Source organism: Camelus dromedarius, chromosome 8, assembly GCF_036321535.1.
Source record: "Camelus dromedarius isolate mCamDro1 chromosome 8, mCamDro1.pat, whole genome shotgun sequence".
NCBI lineage: Eukaryota > Metazoa > Chordata > Mammalia > Artiodactyla > Camelidae > Camelus > Camelus dromedarius.
Window position 1 is genome coordinate 61,289,363 of NC_087443.1, and position 24,284 is coordinate 61,313,646.

At 42.2% G+C, this 24,284-nt stretch overlaps 1 protein-coding gene across 1 annotated transcript in view; it reads left to right on the forward strand.

Moving 5' to 3' along the window:
- The window catches only part of CFAP58 (cilia and flagella associated protein 58), a 91,479-nt gene that overhangs the window by 39,764 nt on the left and 27,431 nt on the right, over window positions 1–24,284 (forward strand). Inside the window, exons 11-15 of the mRNA XM_064488395.1 lie at window positions 429–575; window positions 6,399–6,539; window positions 7,267–7,490; window positions 10,161–10,272; window positions 12,307–12,411. Of these exons, the coding sequence (XP_064344465.1) occupies window positions 429–575; window positions 6,399–6,539; window positions 7,267–7,490; window positions 10,161–10,272; window positions 12,307–12,411 (729 nt within the window). The remainder of the gene's footprint in view (window positions 1–428; window positions 576–6,398; window positions 6,540–7,266; window positions 7,491–10,160; window positions 10,273–12,306; window positions 12,412–24,284) is intronic.

Here is a 24,284-nt window from a genome sequence, read left to right on the forward strand (position 1 = left end):
GTTTCTAATTTTTAAAACTGCTGATAGCTACTGTGACTCAAAGGGGAGCAGTGTACTCTTGTCCTTTAATTGCAGAGCTTTGCTTTGTAATCTTTTAGTTAAAATGTTTATTGTGGTTCTAATTCCTTCCTCTATGAGGAATAAAGAGTGTGTGTGTGTGTGTGTGTGTGTGTGTGTGTGTGTATAGCATATTCATTATGTACACTTTATAGCTATCTCATGAGGATATTTTGAGAGTTAATTCTAGAAAGCACTTTGAGGTTGATGGGCACAAGGTACAAAGGATAGCCCAGTCGTAATTGGTCAAGAGACCAATGTTTGGAGTGAGTCACCCTTAAAAGCTCTTGATTGAGTATGTATTGAATTTCCACAGGGACGGTGATATCTCTCTAATGCACTTTCAAACATTTCTCCTTTCATTTTGTCAGGATGAAATAACAGAAATGAAGAGAAAGTTAAAGATTATGACCCATCAGGTAGATCAGTTGAAAGAAGAAATCTCGGCGAAGGAGTCAGCCCTTGTGAAGCTACATCTGGAACAGCAGCGGATAGAAAAGGAGAAGGAAACGTTGAAGGTACAGATCTCGTAATACAAGCCGTGGACCCACAGTCAATCTATCTGACCCGCTAAGGGCAGGCCCCATGTTTACGAAAGGCAGCAAGGGGGCTAGGAGAACAACCAAGGCACCAGGAGGATGAACTCCACCACCTCCAGGTCAGGCTTCCTTCCAGGCAGGGCTCCTGGGTAGAACGGGGAGGGGCCAGTGGAGTTGCAAAGCACCTCATTTACCTGTGCTGTCTATCATCGCATCAGCGCAAGAGAACCGAGCAGGTCAGCGGCACACAAGGAGTCACGGAGCTCTCAGGCTCACTGCAATCTCTTTGCATTTACAACCCAAGTTCAACCCTTGTGCCCACACCCAACCCTCCCAAGCTCTTCCCTGGGGCTTCTATAAGACAATGCTGGCGGGATCCTTGGTCCCTGTGTCCTGATCACTGTTTATTTCATGTGCAGTGCCTTTTCTGCCTGCCACATCACTAACTACCAGGTGTCAAGCTTTGTCCTCACTTGATTTGCCCTCAACCAGGTTCATGGTTCACCTTACCTCTGTGAGTCTAAGAACTTTGTAGGCACTCCTCCAGGGAATCAGATATATTGTCTTCACATCTATTACTAAGATACATCCTTTTAAATCTGCTAATTTAGAACATTCTGTGTCTACTAATATACTCTTCCCCAAAATACATACCAAATAATTACACCATATCAAATCGTTGAGCCAAATATATGTTTTACTATACACATTCACTAAACCTAATGTGTTTTCCTTTTCCTATGCAGTCCAGTAGATTTCCCTTCTAATCCATTTGACCAAAGAAATAACAAAGGATCTCCTAAGAGAATGATGTCACTTATTTTTTAAAATGTGTATGTTTATGAGCCACTTGTGGGAACTATCTTTAACAAATGAGAGACTGGGTATCTTGTTTTCAGCACATATTAGCTTTCAAAGATAGTTTCTATCTTGAAAATGTGCATTGAGTGTTGGACAGGTTTAATGTCAAATTTCCTTGATTACAAGATTCTTGTGATTGAAATATGCACTCTCAGTTTAATAATAGGTTTTTGTCAACTTAATGATAGGTCTTCATGGAAATAGAACTACTACATTAAATTAAATTAAGGCACATTAGGTTTGAGAAAGATTGAAATGTAACAAAATGCCTTTATAAAAAAGATATGGTAAGTTGATATACTTACCTGCCTAAGATTTTCATCTCCCCAAAAATAATAGAAAATTCTATATTAAGAGTTGTTTATATATTAAAAAACATAAATATATTTTCTAAAATTTGAAAATATCCTACATCTTTGTCCTTATTCTCCTTGTTTGAAAGCATAGTTTTATAGAAGGTAGTTTGTTCCACCTTGGAGTCTGTAGTGGGATGGGGTTTATTTATCATGGGATGAATCAGAAGAATCTTTTTATAAACATTGCTTCACCCATGGGCTTCATGGACCCGTGTTAGCAAGGCTTCAGTGTAACTCGATTTGGTACATCCTCTCTTTCCTTTCAGAGGATGACACTGATGCTCATCTCTTACTTTCCCAAGCAGTGCTCTTTTCAAAAGATTAATTATTGCTTTATAATTGCTGAAGTCCAAGGTAGACAAAATCCTGCTTTAGAATGAGCAATGTCCTATGCAAAAAGGCAACTATTATTAATTCCTTAGAGCTTGACTTTGGTTAATATTTATTTCACTCACACCCTCCATCATTAGACACCTACACACATAGCTTGAAAGAAGCATCGTAATACAATGAGATAAAAGACTGTAGGCTCCTGTTTTTCGGTCCTGGGCCAGCAGAGTTGGCAGCTGGTGAACATGAAAGATGATTAAAGGGCTTCTGCTCTAGAGAATCTGCTCTAAATGGGGACTCCTAGGTCTGGATAGCTTTGGGTCATCGATTATAGGAAGATGATTGCTTTAGACTTACTGTGAAACTAGGCTGCCTTTTCCCCAGCTTTTCCCATTAAAGCAAGAATTAAGAACAGACAAAGGATGATTCCTTGATTTATTATTTGAGGTTATCCAAGGGTGACTTGCAGTGGTGCTTCAGCTGGATAATTTTGGCCTATCATTAAGCCCGTTTGACATTCTTTAGAAAAATATGACAGCTCAAATGTTCAGTTTCAGCCTCTTGACTTTTTTAGCCTCAAATATGAATCATGTTTACAGAGGTCCCTGGATTTCATGCATCTAAAGTTTGCAAACCAAAACCCTGGAGGGAAGGGCAAATTTGCTAGTGACTCTGCCCCACCAGAGGCATGTAGCTTGTTACTGTGAGTTCTCCGAAGCTATATGGGCACATAATCTTCCCTGGGACGGCAATTCTTCACCTGTTTGGTAGACTGAAAGATGCTTTTTGATGGGACAACTCAATTTACTACTTCTCCAAGCCTGACAGACAAGCAGTTGTCCTTAATAGGTCATCCTCATCCTCATTCATCCCCCTTAAAAGAAAAATCTTGCTCCTTCCATGTTTCTTTTCCTTTTTTGGTTGTTACCAGGCTCTACTGACTCCTCAGGATCTTAGACATCGTCAGCACATTTTGGTTATGACAGAATGTCAGTGGTTCTTTGTAGACATTGCTGCATCTGTGTTCATCTGCCCATTCTGTCCCAGTCTTGTTTCATCAGCACTGAAGGGGCCATCTCATTTGGAGTGTCTGCCTTCCAGTCCTAACAAGCCCTCAATTCTGTCTCGTCACCTCCCAATCATCCCACATCAATCTGACAGCACTCTGATCCTTGATGAATAATTCAGCATCAAATTCTCTATGTCCAGAGCTCAGCATCATATTAGCAGCTGGCTTCAGGGCACCATATCCCTTTACTTAGCAGACTCTCTAGAATGACATGGTTGGGAACTATTGGTGGGGGTGGTGGGGGGAGAGAGATGGGGGGGGAAGCCTAATTATTCTCATGGCTAGAAGACTTCAGGAGGTCCTATTTGTTTTGCTAGATACAAACAGATAGATTCTGTGAAACCCAGTTAATGTTGGAATCATGTATGAATGGGTGAAACTCCCTTAAGTATGGTTCTTAAGATAGGATTTATGGATATATGCCAGATTAGAGGATATATGTTCCATAAACACCTGTCACAAAACTATGTAATTGTGGAGGCTGCAACCAAAGAGTGTCCTGACATTGTGTTACAACTTTGTACCACCAGTAACACTTTGATAGATGCGAATACCTCAGGTCCCACCTAGAACATTGCTTGATGAGCTTTTGGGTGCACAGTAGTTGTTACCATCTTTCCTGGGTGAGACAGCTCAGATTTATAGCTGCTAAATGCATGAGACCCAAGGTATTTTGTTGATGTTAACATTTGCTGCCAACATCTAATGCCACATCTTGTTTACAGCCCATAAATTTATGACATAAAGACACCACTCAGAACTTTGATATATTATGGAAAAAAAAAAACCACCCAGCAATGCCAAACACATGAATGGTTTTACATTTCAGACAGATACTTTTACACACCATTGATTGCATTTTAATATAACAGCGGTTTCATTTTGTTCTGCTGATGGATTCAGATCAGCTCTCGGCACTTAGGAACAGGGAAGTGAATGTCGCACATCTGGGAAAATAAAAGTTTTATTAAAGAAAGTATGAGCCAAACGGGGATTTTATTGCTGTCTTCGCCGTCACCTTAAAGGATGATAGAAAGAGAAAGGCTGGTTCGTTCTTCACTCTTTCCTAACAGGCAATCCCCCGAAGTGGTAAAGACCAGACCAGGTCTTTGCTCACTAGGTATTTCCTTTGGCTTATCCTTGGACCAAAGCGTATTTCATAAATGAACAAACAAACTGTCATGAAAGGAACCCCGGTTTTACAGTAGCTAGCCACATTTAGTTTGTGATGTTACATGTCTCTTGCTGGGTTTGCCATGTCTTGTACTGTTTGGATAGGTTTGAGCCATGGAGTTAATGACTCTTGGTCTTCATGGATGAGAGGTGGGCTACAACTGGAGTTAGGCTCATTCACAGGCACTCACTTGCAAATATTCAGTTTTTGCCAGTGACATTTCTGGAGTTGGGGTGGATGGTGGGGGTCCCAATACTTCCTAGAAGGAAAAAAATGATTACTTTTTCGCTGTCATTTGCAGCCCTGCAAACCATTGAAAAGTTGGAGACTTAGTGTTGTCTTGCCATCGCCCTTGTGATTTCGGGCATGGGTGAAAGGCTAGTTCTTCCTCCTGTCTTTCCTTCTGGTGCTGACTGGTCTGTGATGCCACCTGTCCTTCCTATCTGGGCATAGAACCTCTCAAAGCTGTAGTTTTCTTTTCTTTAATATGATTAACTCTGGGGCTCCCCATCGTATACATTCTACGTGGCATACAAGGTCCTTGGCAGGTTGGCTCAGCTGTTTTGCCAGCCTTACCTCCTGCTGTTCCCTCCCCAACACTCTATCCCAGCCCCACTGGATGCTTTGCTATCTGGTGAACACACCAGGTTCGCACGCCTTCGTTCATACAAGCCTGACTGTTGACTGCTCTGCCCCCAACACATACCTCTGCATTTTGGAAATAACTGTCAGCAGCCAAAGCCCTGACTGCTTCTTCCCTCTAAATCCCAGGAGGAAGTAGGAACTCTTTCCTGTGTACTCCCATGTCCTCCTTCACACACTAGCTGGCGCTTCCACACTGTGGTGTGCTTGGTTATATTTGCCATTTCCATTGGGTGGTGAATCCCTCATGTCTTACTCATCTGTGTTTGACTTGGAACCGTTGTGTGGAGGTAGCAGAGGGGGCACGAGCTTCGGAATCAAAAGATCTAGGTTGGAATCTCAGCTCTGCTTCTTACTAGCCGTGTGACCTTGGGCAGGTTGAGGTACTTTTCTTTGTCTCTGGAATTGGGTCTGTAGGCTGGGGATAAGGGTAGCTGTGCAAAATACTTAGTATCATCCCAGGGGCACTGCAGCCACACATATGCTTGTGGAGTTGCAGCAAATGTGTCCTTTGATGAGAGGCGCTTTCCTTCTGAGACTGACCAGTTCACAGCCCCCTTTCCCCATCACTCTTACGATTCCCACATCACCTCAAGAGCTTCAAGATCTGAGCTGTCCCAGGAAGCCTTCCCGTTAGCCACAGTCTTCTGACATCCTGTAACATCACTTCACTGTCTGGGTGATAATAAAGATCCTGAAACGTTAGTGCCTGGACTTGTTAATATGTGCATAATACTTGTATATCTTATCTTCTCATCTGGATTGGAGTCGTCTTAGGAGTAGGATCCATATATCTTTCTATATCATAATATTTCTTCTATTCCATCAAGATGTTTTATAAGATAGACACTTGGTTGTTATCTTTCAGTTTTGCTTGTAATGGGCTCTTATCTCTGCAGCTGATACGCTGGTGGTGTTAGTTAGGACCGTTACAGGAGCTGCTATGCACAGAGGTGCCCCTCCTCAACCCCCCTACCACGCTCACCCCCACATCCTTCTCTGCACTTTTCTTTGTGAGTTCTCCAGTGTTTAGCTGGTAAGAGAAGTGCTGCTGAATACCAATAAAGCCCCTGCTACACAGATAGAGAAAAATGATGGAAGACCCTGAGGGCACGACTCATGGAATAAACATGATCACCGTGATGTGCACTGATGTTTCTTTACAGACTGCGCACGCGCGCGCGTGTGTGTGTGTGTGTGTGTGTGTGTGTGTGTGTGTAGCTCGTTTTGCTTGTGAAGGCGATCAAACCACGTTAAACGAAACATCACAGGGATATGTAAGAAGCACGCCGTCCGTCTGAATCTGGGCCCTGCGTCCTGGTTTGCACTGTCACCGGGGTAATTGGTCTGTACCTTTCGCTCTTTGTCAGGCTGAGCTGCAGAAGCTGAGACAACAAACCCTGGAGACCAAACACTTCATTGAACAGCAGGAAGCCGAAGAGAGAAGACTGCTGCGAATCATTGTCGAGGCCGATGGGGAGAGGCTGAGACAGAAGAAGGAGTTAGACCAGGTAGGAGCAGCTCCTCACCAGACCTGCAGACGCCACTGTTTGACTCAGCTCTTCGCACTAAGGCCCCTTCTTTTCTAAGCTCTTCCATTCAGTCTATCGGAAGAACAGCCCTGGAGCCCCACCTTCTGCTGATTAATCATGAAATACTCATTCATTTATTCAGCTCCTATTTACGGGCACTTCCTGGGTGTCAGCCTCTCCTCTAGGCATGGAGGATACGTTGACCAAGAAAATAAGGTTCTGTCTGCAGGGAGCTTGCCTCCTAGCATAATATCATTGCTCACATATAATTACAATTAATAATTATGTCATTTAGGGGTTAGACACTTAAATGCTTTCAGAGATCTGGCAGGTTAAAACAAAGAGAACTTGGTTACTGTGGGACAGTAAGGAGTGGCAGAGGCTGGCAAGAGTTAGCCCACCATAAAGGCCTTCACATTTAAACATTTATAAAATAATGTGTTGGAAAAAAATTAACCAAGCAAACACCTATGGGCCAAGGGTTATTGGATGATTATTATCATGGATTATTTATTGTACTCCTCTTTCCAATAAGGCTGCGAACTCTCCCAGGAAGGGTCTGGTGTTGGTGTGTAGCAGGCTGTTCCCAGGGCCTCACCTCCTGGCTGCCTAGCACAGGTCCTCATTGACTGCATGAGCACTGCTGTCATCATGCGAAGTGGGACGTTTTGTCCCCTGGTGGCCACGCCCTTCCCTCCCCTTCTAGGTCATCAGCGAGAGAGACATCCTTGGGTCACAGCTAGTTCGACGCAATGATGAGTTGGCTTTGCTGTATGAGAAGATCAAGATCCAGCAGTCCGTGCTGAACAAAGGCGAGAGCCAGTACAACCAGAGGCTGGAGGACATGAGAATCCTCAAGCTTGAGATCAAGAAGCTACGCCGGGAGAAGGGGATCCTTGCCCGGAGCGTGGCTAACGTCGACGAACTCAGGTAGTAGAAGACCCACTTGAAGCTGAGGGCACGGGAGTCTGTGGGGAGCTGCTGAAAGGACCTTGGGTTTCTCTTGTTGGTCATGGAAGGTCTTTTTTTTTTTAAGTTTTACTTATTTATTTTTAAAATTTTAATTTATTTCTTTTTAATTTTGGGGGTAGGTAATTAGGTTTATTTATTTTTATTTATTTGTTCTTTAAAGGAGGTACTGGGGATTGAACCCAGGGCCTCATGCATGCTAAGTATGCGCTCTACCACTGAGCTATACTCTCCAGCCCTGGTCATGGAAGGTCTTGATCAAGTTGTATAAAATAATTTTTTTATGTTGAAACTATTAGCAAATAATGGGAACCACTTTTCCTTCATTCTGAATCTACACTGTGCCCATTCTGTGTCACAGGAAATGAACTAGTTTCCTTTCAATGGAGCATAAGCAAGGGCAAAAGGATTTAAAAAAAAAAAAAAACTTTATTCTGGATTTAAAAAAAGAAGCTTCGAGTCAAATCCCCAACACAGACTTGTTACAATTCAGAAAAAATTTTCCCCCAATGAGCTCTGTAGAATTTCTTTAATAAGGCAGGATGCAAGAGATGGAGCATCAATATTTAAATTGAATCCTGCTAACATTTGCACATCTTTTTCTTGGAATTATATGCAGAATGAGAAGAGGGGAAAATTTAATTTTATTACTATTTGAAAACTCTGTTTCCTTAGAAGGTGGCCACATTTTATATCTTACTCTTGATTTATCTTCTGCAGCTTTCACTTGAGCTTAGTACGCCTTCTTCTCGCTTTAAATCTTACATTATACAAGATCTACTTTCCCTTTGGGAAAACATCACTGTGTTTTATATAGGCAATTGCAGGAAACCAAATAAGAGGTCTGGTGTTTTCTCAGTAGCTATCTTATTCCCCACAGAGTTGGAGATACACAGTATCCTTGACCACCTGGGGACAAGGACACAGTTTGGATCTGCTTCTTAAATTAGTTGAATTAGAAGATAGTTTTGATTTTTAGATGCAGTGAATACGTTCAGGAATAGCAAGGGAAGTTGCCACTCTCAAGGATAGATCAATACTCTTTTTTTAAAGAGTTGCTCATATTTCAGATGATGAAAGTAATACAAATTCACTGTAGAAAATGTGGGGAATGCAGGAAAATATAAAGAAGGGATTAGAAAATCACTCATAAGTTTACTATGCAGAGATACCACCATTGACATTTTGGAGACAAATGGATTCATTCTAAGTAGCTATTGAATGATCTCCAGGACCAGCACTTAAACTTGCCAGCCATGTGTTATTTTTATTACATATACAAAGGACCAAATTCTACCCATTCTCAGTCAACACTGCTGGTTTTTTGATAATAGATTTTTATCTCTCTTTATGATGGGAAAACAACTTAATAAAGATATTGGAGGCAAGCAGGCTGAACTCCAATCTCAGACTTGCTACCTATAAGCTGTGTGACCTTGGAAAAATCACTTAACTCATCTGAGCTTTAGACTTGTAGTTAAAATGAAACATGGAAACAAACGTGATGTGCCTAGCACAGAGTCTAGTACAAAAGGAGCCATCAGTAACAGTGGCAAATACTCTTGCCCTCCTCTGCTGATGACACTGTAGAAAATTGTAGTGTTAAAAATATGCTTTTAATTCTCAGCAGCTTGTTCTGAGCTCCCTGTTGAGTGAACATCATGCGGTTAATTCTAATGGTTTGTCTTGCTAATGAGGGGAAGTTGTATTATTGGTTTAAATGAAGCAATTAAGTAAAAGAGATGGCTTAGTATTAGTAATCTGCACACCCGCAGCAGACGAGGACAGATAATAATATCGTTCTTGCCCATGTCAATGCCAGTGCTTGCCTCTTCTCCGCCTCCCAGCAAAACTTCTCGTGGAATAGGGTGGCAGCCGGCTCACTGGGTACTGTGGCTGGCTGTAGTGCATTACCTATTAACTAGAGATTCTCACAGATTTTAGAGTGTGTTTGAGCCTGAGCTAGCTCTTCAGGACTTTTCCAGCCATCTGTGTAGCTGTGGAACTTGAGAGAAAAGATCTCTCCTCATTTGATGTTTTTCAATCCTGACCTGCATGTTAGAATTACCAGCAGGACATGACAGTCTATGAAACCCAAGCCACATGCTAGACCAATTAACAGAATCCCTTTGGGGATTGGGTCCAGGCAAAGGTAGGTTTTCAAAGCTCCCCAGGTGACTGCAGTATGCAGTCAGGGCGGTGATGCTCTGCCCTAATTGATGTCAGGTTCTCGCCTGAGCCTTGATAGCATGCATTCTGGTGCCGCACCTCGTGGTGGAACGTGGATTGGGGTTTCACTGCTACTATAGGAGGCATTTAGAAACTTTAAAAAATATATTGAAATCCTCATAATTTACCTCCCCTGTTCTTTCCTTGTTCTAAATTCCTTAGATATCCAGAATCATAATTCTGAAGCAGGGGTACCTTTTTTTTTTAAGCTAAAGCTGAACTTTGAGCTCTGCAAGAATTGATGCCATCTGTGTCCTGCCCAGATTAGGAGGCTGGACTCAGTTCCCAAAGTCTCCCGATAATTCCAGTTTTTTATGAGATGTAGTGTGTATGTAACCACTTAAAGATACGATACTCAAATGGTAGAGAATTTCTTTGCAAAAGAAAGTTTGTCTTATTCAGGCAGGAGCTTTTTCACACGCAGAGAGAGTTCCTGAAGGAGAGGACAAGATGCCGAGCCCTGGAGGAGGAGCTGGAGAACCCCATGAACGTGCACAGATGGAGGAAACTCGAGGTAACCTCTGGCACAGCCTCCACCCGCCCCCAAACCTCTGTCTCCCCTGCTTGTCTCCTTACCTCAAGGCCAATAAGAAGCGTGTTTTTATTTAATGCAGTGTGATTGTCGCCTAAAATGTCAGGCTGGATCAAATGTAATTTGGATTGTTCCAGATTTGGGTTCTGTTTGGACAGAACCCTTTCTGCCTAAAGAAGACCCAGTGAAAGCTGTGAACTGGCCTCACCAATGGACATTTTGTTTTGTTTTGTTTTTGTTTTTGTTTTTGTTGAAGCAGTTTTTGGTCAACCAGCTATTTTTCAGCTGCCTGTTTTTCTTGGATAGTTAATTGCCTTCACCTGCATTGACCACCAGCCTCTTCACCATCTTTCAGTTGGCCTTTGCCTCCTTTTATTCCCCACAGGAAATAGGGCTTTTGTGAACTAGCCCTCTTTTCAAAGAACTAACATTGTGTTAGTTAAACCCCTTCTCTTAGGATCTGCGGACACAGCCAAAGTCCCATTGGTAGATGATGGATAATAAACCTCACATTTTGTTTTATGACCTCCTGATAGGCATTACCACCAGCAGTTCGCAGTGGAAGACAAACTGCTTATTCAGGAGAAAGATGCCCATCTCCTATAGTTGTACCCAGCAGTATGGGGGCCACAAGGGGTTTCGACTAAGTGCACAGTTAGAGTGCTGGGAGAATAGAAGAGTGTGATATAGAAAAGAGGGCACGGGGAAAAATCAGCCAAGTAGGTTTTTGTTTTTCGTTTTTATTTTTTCCTTTAAATGAAGAAAGCATTAAAGATAATGCATTATAAATTGTGACGTAAACATAAGGCCTGAATTTTAATGACATCCAGTGTTGCCAAGTGAATGTGGGTGCCAAATCTAGTCCCAATATGTGGGCATCAGTTGGCTCTGCTTAGTATTTCTTAAGCACCGTCAGAGTCCATGGAATATCTCCCCCCACCTCTCTTGGACCCTCATTTATTTCTCTTCAAATGCCAAGAGTTGGGTAGTTTACTGAACAATGATATGGTTGTGTCTGGGGAAGTGGGGCTAAAGATTTTAAATCCGTTTACTGTCACAGTAGTTTTCTTCCATGTGTTTTCAAGCAGATCTTTGAAGTCTCCAATTCATTTCAATTTCTATTTAAAAAATTAGAAAATAGAGACTCTGGGAGGCAGCTGAAGATATTTAGCTGCTAAATTAATTCTGAATGTCAGTACAGTTGGAAGTGAAGCTTTGGCTCAAAGTCCAGAGGACAAATTATCAAGGTATAACTGCAGATCTTGTTTGAATTATGCACAGACTGAAGGCACATCAAAGCTTTTGGGATTGATAACGCTGTTTGAGAGCTAAACACCAACACCATGGCTGTGTTCTGCTGCCAATTATTAGCAGACATCCCCCTCACAGGCTGTAATGAATCTTCTTGTTGACAATTAGGAAAGGAGAATCCTGAGATGGAATGAATTAGGGAGCCCTGTCTCATTCCTACGGAAGCAGAGATGATGGTAGCGAAACCTCAGAGCATAGTAATTAAAAATCCCAGGCTTTGGAGCCAGACATATCTGGGCTTGAATCCAGCTCGACCTTTATCAGTGTGGGGAAATGACTTCCTCCTCTGAGCCTCAGTTGCCTTATCTGTAAAAGGGGAAGATAATACTGTCTAAGAGGGCTGTCATGTGACTAATATTTAATAATATTTGGAAAGCACTCAGCCTGGTTTTTGGATGGTGGTGAAGAGTCAGGTTTGATGCCCTGTAGCTGTCATATTGTGGTTACTATTTCCCCTGGTGAAATAAACATATTAACTTTCCATTTATTGACTAACTAGAGGTAACAGATAAAACATTAGCCAGACATCAGTCTATTTTGATGATGTCTCATTTGTTATACTTTTTTTTTTTTTTTGGTTCTGATTCTCTCTGTATTGGGTCTACAGCTTTGCAGTCGATTTTCAGAAAACAGTGATTTTGCATAGGGACCTCAGTGCTTTGAAACTGATCATCTCAGCTGCTTAATTTTGTTCCTTTTGAACAGGCCAGTGACCCCAGTACCTTTGAGCTGATTCAGAAAATTCATGCCCTGCAGAAGCGTCTCATCAGCAAGACGGAAGAGGTGGTTGAAAAAGAGCTGCTCCTCCAGGTAACATTTCCACGTGCTGTACTCATTGTATGAGCATATTTTCTTAGCGTCTGAGTCCTCAAGACTAGGTTTTTAGTTAATTTGGCAGTGTTGCATGCATGCCCTGTTTTCAACTGTAGATGGCAACAGGGACTCACACACAGAGAACAAACAACCTGATTAATTGGTCTTTGACGCTGCCATCACTGATATTTCAAGAATTCTAAAAAATTAAGTTCAAGTCTAGATTTACTCTATTGGGTAATGTGAGCTGCCCCCTCTACCCCAACTTCTCTGCAGTTTGCTTTGTTAGATTCTTTTAAATACTTTTCTTCATGTCTTCATATAATATGAAATGCCATGATTTTGATTTTGAAAATTAGCTTAGAGCTAATTTTCATAGAGCACAAGTGTCCTCTGGAGGATTTGTGAGAGCGAAATGGAAGCAAAGTTATCTTTGTGAAGATTTTATGTGGTAGGTTAGTCTGGAGCAGTTAGGAGTGGTAACATCCCTGTGAGCCTGTATCTTTGCAAGTACCAGTTGTCATCACTGTCATTTCCTTCATCACCAGACACTGTGCTGGTGGCTTTATCTCCTTGTCTCAGGTCCTCTTCACAGTTCGATAGAGGGGGTGGATATTGCCACCCCCAATCAGTGGGTAAGGAAGTTGAGCCCCAAGGAGTTTGGTGTGGATTACAATGTAGGCTCTGGTGTTAGGTGGCTTGGATTGGAATCCTGCCTCTGCCAGTCTGTAGTGTGTGAGGTTAACCTCTCTGCATCTGAGGTGCTTGATCTGTGTTGTGGGACAATAATAGAGCCTGCAGAAAGGGACGTTGTTGGGACACTGAGAGTCTGCGAAACTGACGGCTCAGGGTGCCCATCTTTGCCATCATGTCCTGTCCTATCGCCTGCACCCAAACTCATACAGATGCTCGTGGGCTGCCTCTACGTCCTAACTCACCAGATGTGGGGAGAGAGCGCCTGCACTTTGCTCTTGGTCCACATCGCTGACCTCTGAGGGCAGCCCAGGGTGGGGAAAGCCTGTGATTCTCCCCTGTAATAAAATTAGCCAGCACTCGGTGGTGAATTCTAGGATATAAGGCTACTTGTCCTCAGCAGTTTAACCATTCAATTTCAGTAGCTCTCTCTGAAACTGAGTAATTTGGTGCAAGGAAGAGCATGCATGGCTTCACAGAACCTAGCATGTAATTGTGCCCAGTAGAATTCAGTTGTCCCCCTTCATTTCACCTTCCCTCAGCCATCATCTCAGGCCTCATCATTCTGGTTCAACCCCCATGTGGGGAAAGCGTGACACCCCAGTGTCCTCGGTCACCATTTATCATGTACCAAACATAGTAGCTCCCGCCTTTGCCTGGGCCTTCTGTGTGGCTGGCCTCGTGCAAGGTGTGTGCGTCTGTTCATTGTTTTCTCTACGGTCAGTGAGATCTGAACATGAGATCTGAACCTTGGATGTGTATTGAATGACATTAAGAAAGGTGTGATAGGAGTATTACGGTTTTGAAAAAAAAGAAAAAAAGCCCATTTCATAAGAGAAACATACTGAAGTATTTACAAATGAAATGATACATAGTCTGGGTTTATTTTAGAATTTTAGAGCAAAGAAAAGGGGAAGGGAAGGGAGACACCTGCGTGTGGAGATGGAGGATCAGTGACATAAAATTGGCAAAATGTTGAAAGAAAAAAAAAGGGGGGGATGTTGTGAGGAATAAAGAGGCTAGCATTATGCTTGGCACATAGTAAGTATCTAATAAATATTAGCAATTATTATTATTTCTAATTCCAGACTCTGTATTCTTAACCACTGGGATATTATTAGTAAAAGTAAGAACTTCTGTTCGTGAGCAAGGCTGCGTTTGCCCCTTCTCTTTTATATTCTGCCTTAGAAAAGATGTTTTCCCTGAAGTTGAGTATACAGTGAGTGGCCAACAGGGATTTTCCTCACCTCTTATTAATGAGCGTGGTGGTTAAGAGGGCAGACTTCAGAGTCAGAAAGATCTGGTCTTGAGTCAGCTCCAATGCTTCCTATTTCATGACTTGAGGAGAATTACATATATTCTTCAAACCTCAGTTTCTCTATCTGTTAAGTGGGTATAATAATACCCGGTTTCATTATGGAAGGACGATACTCTCTTCAAAGTACACACCCGAAATTCCTACTGTAGGAATAACCAGTTAGTGCCCGGGCACCGGGGTCTGCAGTCCTGGGTTTGAGCTGTGGTTCCACCAGTGCCAGCCACAAGTCACGTGCCCACAGCCATGCAGCTGGTAAGTGGCAGAGTGGGGACTCCAACGAAGCAGTCAGCTCCAGAGCCAACTTCCTACCACTTCATTACCTGCCTCTCCTGTTCTTATCACGATTAGTGTTAAAAGGAACCATTTTGTGTTTTGCCAAACCTTGCTCTTGTAAGTTTGTTTCATACTTTGTCGACTGCTCTAGCTTTATTATTCCCTTCCTTCTGTGTACTTTGGGTTCATTCTGTTCTTTTTCTACCTTATTAAGATTGATACTCAGCTCATTAATGTTCAGCCAACTTTTCTAATATAAGCATTTACAGCTACAGAATGTCCTTTAAAACTCTGGTTTCTTCCCATGGGTTTTGAAATATGGTATTTTCATTTTCATTTAGTTCTAAATATTTTCTATTTGCAGAATTATTTCTCCTTTGAGAGTAAATCTTGAAAAATACACACTATTTATCTTGTGGTAATTAAAATTACAAACTTGAATTTCCAAATATATATGTGTTTAAGTAATCTTTTAGTTATTGATTTCTCACTTTTTTGCCTGTGGTCTCTATTATGCTGATTCTTTGCAATTTGTTGAGACTTGCCAAGTGGTCAGTTTTATAACTGATGCTTATGTGCTTGAAAAGGATATGCATTCTCTAAATAGAATGCATATTCTTTTTTTTTTTTTAAAGATTCAGTAGTCTACACGATGTTCGTCAGACCAGCCTTTTAATTGCATTGTCCAAATCCACATCTTTCCTGATTTCTTTGTCTACCTAATCACTGAAAGAGAAAAGTTTGGCGATTTGTCTTTTTCTCCTTGTAGTTCTGTCATTTTTGGCTTTAAGTATACTTTGGATTATCACAAAGTGAGTAAAAGGTCATGGTGTACATTTCTTCTTGGTGAATTGTTCCTTTGGTATTATGCAAGAACTCTCCTGAATTCTTAATGCTTTTACTTACAAAATTGTCTGATATTAATATAGCTCTGGGGTTTTTTTTGCATAATTTTTCTATACTTTTAAACTTGTGGCATACTTGTATTTCGGTGAGTCTCTTGTAATTAAAAAAACCCTAATCTAGTATCTTTGTCTTTTTGGCTGGTGTGTTTAGTCTACTTGTATTTATTGATAATTTTAGGTTTATTTCTACTTCTTGTTTTCTATTATTTGTTCTGATTTTTTTTTTTAATGCTGAGAAATGATCTGTTCCTGCTTTCTATTGGATTGAGTTTTCTTTATTCTATCTTTTCCCCTCCACCAGTCACTTCTCTCTCCTCATTACTCCCTATTTTCCTTTCCCTGGTTTATTTATTTATTTTTTCCGAATAGTTACCACGACTGAATGTAATTCCCTCTCTCTCTGATTTCCTTAAAAATTTAACATGCATAGTTGACATCAAGTCTAAACAAATTTAAATTTGATCACTATCCTTATCCTTCTCATGAACAACAGAAGGGCTTGGAATGCTTTAATTCAGATTACCTCTTATGGTCCTCCCAGTGTTAGTCGTCGTCATCATCAGTATTTTATAGAGCCAATGAATTATTTATTCAGAGTCACCAAAATATTTACCAGTTAATTTTTTATTTCTTCGTATCTCCAACTTCTTACTTCTAGTTTCCACCTCCTTCTTTTTGAAGTGCATACTTTCATAGTCCTTTCAATGATAAATTTTTCAGTGGCTAACACTCTTTTGCTTGTCTGAAAATGGTTTTATTTTCGCCTCACTTGTAAATGATTAAGTCGAAATCCTGTTTTCTATTTGTACTTTGAAGATGTTTGTCCTCTGTGTTAGCTTCTGTGATGCTACTGAGGTGTCTACTGTCAGTCTAATTATTATTGTTCCTTTTTAAGTATCCTGCCTTTTCTTCTGTTTGATTGTTAGAGCTCCTCTTTGTCTTCAGTGTTCTGGAGTTTCAGCACAATGCATTTAGTATGAATTTAGTTTTAATTGCTATGCTTAGGACTCATTGTATTTCCTGAGTCAGAGGTTTCCTGTTGTTAAAAAACAAAATTCAACTGAATAAATTTTAGAAGTCTTATTGATTTTATCCAACAATTCATGAATTGGGCAGCATTCCATCTAGCAATTAGAAAGGAACTCCAAAGAGCTGTACAAAATGGGAGGCTTTTATAGGCAGAAGCGGGCAGGATGATGTTACTTGCAAAGAGTGGGTTGTCTAGGCAAGGTCAACTTCCTTTGGGGGATGGCAGGGGCCACCAGTGTTGACCAGGTAATTCCAGCCTCACCAGTTAAGATTACATTTTTAATAAAGGCTGAATCTGCAATTAGGTTAAGTATTAAGTCTCAGTTTGGTGATGTGGGCTTAGCACAAATGACTCCATTTTGGGCCTTTTGTCTCTTTTATTTTTTAACACTTTGTCTTTGAATAATCTCTCTTTTATTCTATTTTCACTCCTTCTGGAGTTCTTATTAGATGTATCTTGGATTTTTCCCATTCTTTTTTTCTTATGTACTGACCTCTTTGATATTTTTCTTCTCTTTATTTCTTATGTTACATTTTCCCAGCTTTAGCTTCTTGTTTACCAAGTCTCCCTTGAGGTGTGTTTATCTGCTAATAGCCAATCTACCAAGATTCTATTTTCAATAATTCAGTTTTTGTTTTCTAGAGATTCTTTTTCACACATGACTGGTCTTTATTGTTAGTGTCTTGATCTTTTATGTTTTTATTCCTTCCTTTATGTCTTCAGTTAATTGAAACATTTATTTTATAGTCTTTATCTGATTGTTCTATTATTTGAAGGTCTTTCCTATTGTTTATTGTGACTGCTGACTTTCATTCATGGTGAATTTTTTCCTTTTGCCTTGTGATTTTGGATTGTGAACTCATTTTCAGAAAGGCTTTACTTATGGGACTTGGGAATGGTCCAGGTTAAAGGTAGGTCCCTTCATTTGTTTCTGTTGGGTGCCCTAGGAGATCTCACTTGCTTAAGATAATTTTTTATGTTAAATCCTCATTTTGGAGCTTTCTAGACTACCCAATTAATTTATGTTAAAACTCTAAACTCTTATGATAGAAGAACCATGAATACGAATTCTCAGGGAAGCCATTTTATTCCATGCCCAGAGCCCAGGAGAGAGAGTTAGATTTTCTTGTGGTCTTCCTGTCCCAGTGGGTGACTTTCTACCTGTTGTGTCTTTTCACTGAGGGTGTAACTCTTGTAAGCCCCTAACTTTATGTGGAGGAATCTCAGTACCAACTCCCTGCTTTACACAGGTTTAGCACCTCATTTTATATCTTCTTATAGCCATTAAAATCCAAGCTCCTTATTCAGTGAGTCCAGTCATTTGTCCCAGTCAGCCCCCAAGGCGTAGCTGCCATATCTATCTACTGCTCTAATATGATTTCACCCTTTGATTTTGATACTTGAGGATCAAACTACTTGTAAACTCCTTTTTGTGAAAAGGATGTGTTGTTTTGTTAAGCAAGTCAAATGCTTTGTGGACTTTAGTTTGCAGGTTATTGAGTATATCATAATGCCATAAACAGAAATTTCTGGTTTATTCTAATCCTTAGTTTTCTCATCCACAAACTGGGACAATAGTAGAATTAAGTGTAAGTACACCTAAAGGTTGATCAGAATCTTTAGTAGTCATTAACATTCTGGTGATGATTGTTAATATTGTTAACCAGCAAGCATTTTCTCCCCAGGTCTCTGAAGTTGAATAGCCTGCCTCAGTCGCCTCTGTCCAACTCCTCATTTAGCCTTTCTTTTGGAGGCTTGGGCTGCCCTGTGCCTGCTGTGAGTTTTCTTCCAGAGCTTGTGCATCTGCAGACAACAAGCCTTGTTATCCTGGTGAAACCCCGGGTGCACTACGGGGTTTGACAGTTTCTCAATTTCAGCTGCTTTATTAAATTATTGGAGAAGTTCTCTGAACTCACAACAGAACATTTTGCAATTAGGAAGATTTCTGGTTGAATTCTTCTGAGTATCAGAACATGTTTAAAATGACTATTTAATCTGTTTCAGGGGAGGAAGAATCCCTATCACTTCCCAGCACAGGTATAATGCAAGTCTGTTTGCCCCCAGTAGACTGTAAATTCTTTGAGGAGAGACTCATGTTAATTCACCTCCCCAACCCCAGTGCCTGATACAGTGCCAGGCATGTAATAAGTGCTAAATAAAGATGGACAGGCTGTTTGCCTGGGCAACTCCTACTCACCCTTTTGGCCTGAGCTTAAATACTTTTCCCTCAGAGGACCCCTCTTCCTAGGTTATGTCTCTTGGTATATGTTTCTATACCTTGGCTTCTCTTTCCTACCATGGTCACGCTTGTCATTCATGAAATAATTGCAGCTGCGCACTTAATGACTTTCCTGCTAGACCATAAGCTTCACAAAGTGTTCCTATGTCTGTCTTAATGATTACTTCATCCCTCGTCCCTTGCCCACAGAAAAATATTTGTTTAGTGATTGAGTGAATGTTGCAAGAATGGTGGTCCTTCAGTAAGTGGTATTTCACACAGTCATTTGAGTTCTGTCTTGGAGCTCTGGTAGGTTATGGGAATTATTCTTCCTGTTGCCTTTGAATTTTTGTATTAACTTCTAACTTTGCAGGAGTCGGGAATTTACTGTGGTTTATGGATCTATAAACTTGGTGCAAACTGTCTGGGTCCTTTCTGCATGCCGAGGCAGGCTGATTCATGCAGTGTGCTCAAAGTTCTCCCCTTGCTCAGGGATAACTTGATTTTACAGTTTTAGTGGTAAGAAGTGGTCTGTATTTTTGCCTGAACCGGAATCTAAAGTGTGGATGGGAAGGATTTCTTTTCTTTTCCCACCAGGCTACTCTCCCCTTTTAGGAAGCAAGGACAAGGCAAGCATCACTGAAATGTGGCTCCTGCTGGCCTCTCCTTTCTGTCTTTGCTCCATTTATTCCTCATCTCTCCCAAATCCCTTAGTAGTAATAATTTCTTTTAAAGAAGGCATCTGTAGGATTAGGCAGGCATGTGTGCCATGAATAACTGCTATCCTGGACTAGCATTACATCACCATCATCATCATCACATCAAGATGGGATTCCAAATAATGGCACAAGGCCTGATAGCATTAGAGTAGGAAGCTTGAATCCCTTGCCAGAGGCTTTTTAAAAACACAAGGAACATTCATAGCAGCTGGGACCTGTTTTGTCCAAGTGCTTAAATATGGGGGAGCAAGCTCATATACCTTCACCTTCAAGGCCAGACAAGTAACAAGAAAGAGCAAAGTGAACTTTGTGTGTCACAGTCACAAATGGCAACTGACAAGGGGCTAAGGGTGAGAGTTAAAAGGGCATACTGGGGACCACAGCACATAGAGGGCTTTGGGTCCCATCTCTAGGAAGTGGTTAAACTCACCCCAGCTAATTGTAGTGCATGTCATCATATCTTTAATTTTTCAAGAATAGTTGAAAATGTGGATTTTTATGTTCCCTATACTGAGTTTTAAATATTGGCCACTTTAAGAACATTGTATGGGCCTCTCAGAAACATATCTGCCAACCACCCTTGACCCATAGGCAGCTAGTTTGCAACCTCTAGCTTCAAGGCCTGGGGGAGAAAGAATTTAAAGGAGCAACAGCAGCACAGTCAGCTTTATTTATTTCAATTTCTTTGATCTAGTCCTTTGTTATGGTTTCTGGATGGAAATACACAGCTGTGAATCAAAAGGGAAAGAGAAAATAGGGAAGGAGGAGGCAACGGGTGGAATGCACTGATGGACAGTCAGAGAAGTTAGGCTGAGCTCCTTCGAGTATGTGAGCCAGGAGGCAGAGAAGCCTGGCTGTGTTTTGTGGGGCAGCGGTGGGCAGGCTTAATAGAAGATGTCTGTTTTCCCCTGCTGCTAATGGCTCTGCCTTAGTTTCATTGTAAAGCTTTTCTGAAACAGAGAAGCATTCCCTGAATTGTCAATGAGACCTGGTTGCCTCCTGACCCTCTTGATGCATGGACAGCAGATGTATGGCTGGTATCTGCTCAACTAACAACTTACTGAGCGGGTGCTGCCTCCGTGCCAGGGCGCCTGGGGTTCCAGGGTAAATCAGACAGACTCGATCCTGGCTTTGATGGACCTCCTGGTTCTGCAGCCACAGTGCAGTGCGACAAGGGCTGTGATTCTCTTCAGGACTTGATGGGACTCTGAACAAGGCTCTGAGGTGGTCAGGGGTCTCAGTTTGGGTTCCCCAAAGCAGAGACTGAGGCAAGGGCTTGGTTAGGGAGGTGGACTCAGGAAGCTGGAGTGAGGGAGCAGGAGCGTGAGGCGGGGGAGGAGGAGAAGGCAGTACAGGGCCGGAGAGAGCTGGCCATCCCTGTGGGTGTCTGAGTTCCGATGCCACCAGAGTGCCTCTGAGGAGCCACACTGAAACTACTGCAGAATTGTCCCATCAGAGGAAGGGAGGCTGGGACTGCTCATGGGCTTCCCTTCCCCGCTGGTTGAAGGTTGCCCTCGTGGGACTAGGCTGCTTCTGAAAACAGGGTCCTTCACTTGTTCCCATTCCCACCTCTGAGGAAGCCCTGGCCGGAGGCAGAAAGGCTGACTCCGCAGGCAGTTGGGGTGGAAGCTGCCCATGTGTTCCAGGAACTGATGGCCATCCCACTGCGCCAGGCATTTCAGCTGCAGCTAAAAGTTTGAGATGGACTGGGAAGATGAGGCTCAGGGCACACACAGTGTCTGTCACAGAAAATGTGGTTTCCTGATAGACCCTGAAGACCGCCACCCGTACACCCCTTCCTCCCAGCCCCTTACCGTGTACTTCTCACCTGAGTGGTCAGTTGCCGATCCGCACGAGGCAAAGGCAGTGGCTATTTTACAACCAAGTGCCCATTTGGCCCTCCCCCATCCCACCCATCTGCTGCTATTCCAGCAGCCAGTGACACGGTCAGGGCACCCTGTGGTTCATTTAAAAGATGGTGCCCTGATTTTGTTCTAATCACAACCATCCTTTATTGAGTGCTTCCTGTGTGCTAGACACTGTGCTTTACCCACACACAGACCTCGGGGTGATGGTGAGCGCACAGTGAACTCACCAGATGGCAGAGGCGTGAAATGAGCCATCATTCATAGGAGCATGTGGGACAATTTCAGAGAAAGAAAACAAACTTGACCTCCTAGAATGTTCACTTCACAGGTGAGAACACTGAGACATTTCCCTTCATATGTAGCATAGTGACATATTACTAGAATGGTTAATCAGTCTAGGGGGTTACCAAGCGTGGGGACACACTACCTAATGGGCAGTGACACACGGAAATGACCCACATGAGAAGACTGCTTTGATGTGGTTCAGGTTTGTGTTGCTTTAGGAAACTGTCACAGGCACCCTCTATTGCTTCTTGTGCGGACAGGTGTAGGGAATGGGCATGTCCCTCAGATAAAGAAATAATGAACCGAGCTGGAAATCGCTGCTTCTTTCTTGGCTTTTGGGTCCTGCCCTTTCAGGGTGAACTTCCTTCTAATTTAATTTTATGACTGACTAGATGCCAAGTCTGGTTTACTTAACTGTAAAACTGCTTGAATGAAAGGAGGCTTTGGATGGATCTGTGCAAGTTATTAGCTGGGCGGGGGGAGCAAACCATATTTTTAGATAATTCTTTGGTAAGGATCTTCATTTTTCCTGATCTTCTGATTATTTTACATTTGTTGAATGTTTACAGTGGGTGAGACCTTACTCTAAGTGCTTTGTATACGTACGATCTCATTTAATCATTGTCACAACCCAATAAGAAAAAAGCTGTTATCTATCCCTTTATAGGCAGGAAATTCGAGGCATAGAAAGGTTGAGAGACTTGCCCCTAAGGCCACACATCCAGCACCAGGTGGAGTTTTGAGTCTAACTTTGGCAGCCTGGCTCCGTGGAAAAATATATTCATTGATCTGTCTTGTGCAGACCACTGAGGTCATTAATGGGGAAGATGCAATTTTCCCAGTGTATCTAGAGCCTTGCTGCTCTAACTATGGTCCTAGGACCAGTGGCACTGGCATCACCTGACAGCTTTCTAGAAATGCAGCATCTCAGGACCTCCCCAGACCTTAATAAATCAGAACCAGCATTTTAACAAAATCCCTAGGCATTCAGGATACTGGTTCAGTCAGAGAAGCACTGGGGCCTAAAAGGTGGTCACCCCTTTCTTAGCTCCAAAGCAAGAGCCATGGTTCAGGAAGGAACCCCACAATTCCTGGTTCCTACGTGCATGGCCTTGCCTAGTTACCTGACCTTCCTTCTCTGACACCTGGAGCTTATCACCTTATCAGCAACCTTTGCTTGTTGTGAAGATGAAGAGAAAGAACTGCATAAAGCACTTAGCAGAGGCCAGCGGTCATCAGAACTGGTCAGTGCTCAGAAAATATCATTATAGCCAGCCCTCGGTCTTCATGGGTTCCACGTCCCAGATTCAAAGAACTGAATATCAAAAATATTTTTAAAATTCCAGAAAGTTCTGAAGAGCAAAACTTGAAGTTGCCATGTGCTAGCAACTAGTTACATAGCATTCACATTGTATGAGGTATTATACATGCTCTAGAGATGATTTAAAGTATACAGAAGGACGTGCGCAGGTTAGGTGCAAATACAGTGACATTATATATTGGGGACTTGAGCATCCGTGGATTTTGGTGTCTGTGTGGGGTCCTGGAACACCAATCTCCCATGGATACCGAGGGATGACTTTATTCTGGTTTGGAGCATGATAACCTCACATTTTGGTCCTCAGCTCTTGAATGACAAGGACTGAGACCTAAGAGGAAACTGATAAATGAGTGCATCCAGGCTTTGAGGCATGTTTTAGGACTCCATAAACTTTTGAAGCCTACTGATATTAGCATGAAAATTCTAGAATATTTCTTTGTTAGTAGAGACATGAGAGTCTGTGATCCCATTTGATAGTAGCCCAGATGCATTTGACAGAAGCTGCAGAGAGTTTTGAAGATGGAGGGAAATGACAGTAACAGCTCACGTTTACTGCCTGCTGCGTGCACGCCCAGCCACCCTGGGCTAGAGCATTTTGCTTTCACTGTTTCCATAGGAAGCCCAGATGAGGTTGATGCTGTTGCTGTTCCCATTTTCTAGAGGAGGAAACTGAGGCTTCTAAACAAAATCTACCCAAGATTTGACCCCTAAGAAATGCCAGAGCTGCAATTATAGACTAGGGTTTAGTAAAATATGGCCTGCAACAGGCCGTGTCTGGCTCACTTCCTGTTTTTATAGGGCCCACATTAAGAATCATATTTATATGTTTAAGTGGTTAGAAAAAAAATAAAAAGAAGAAGAATATCTTGTGACTTGTAAAAATGATGTGAAATTCAAAGTCCAGTGTCTACAAATCAAGTTGTGTTGGTGCACAGCCACACACATCCACACATCTGTGGTCCACGACTCCTTTATGCTGTGGCAGCAGAGCTGAGTAGCTGTGGCAGACTCTGTGGCCTACAAAGTCTACAGTAGTTACTCTCGGGCCTTTTGGAGTAAGGATTATTGACCCCTCTTAGGAACCTCCATCATTGAAATCCAGAACAGAACCTCTTGCCCGTGTTCTGTGCCCCCACCACCACTTCCTGGCACTTCCTGGGGGATTCCTGCTGTCCTGCGCATGCTCTTCCTGTCAGGGAGGATGGAAGGGGCATAGAGCCAGTAAACTTCCCATTTCCTC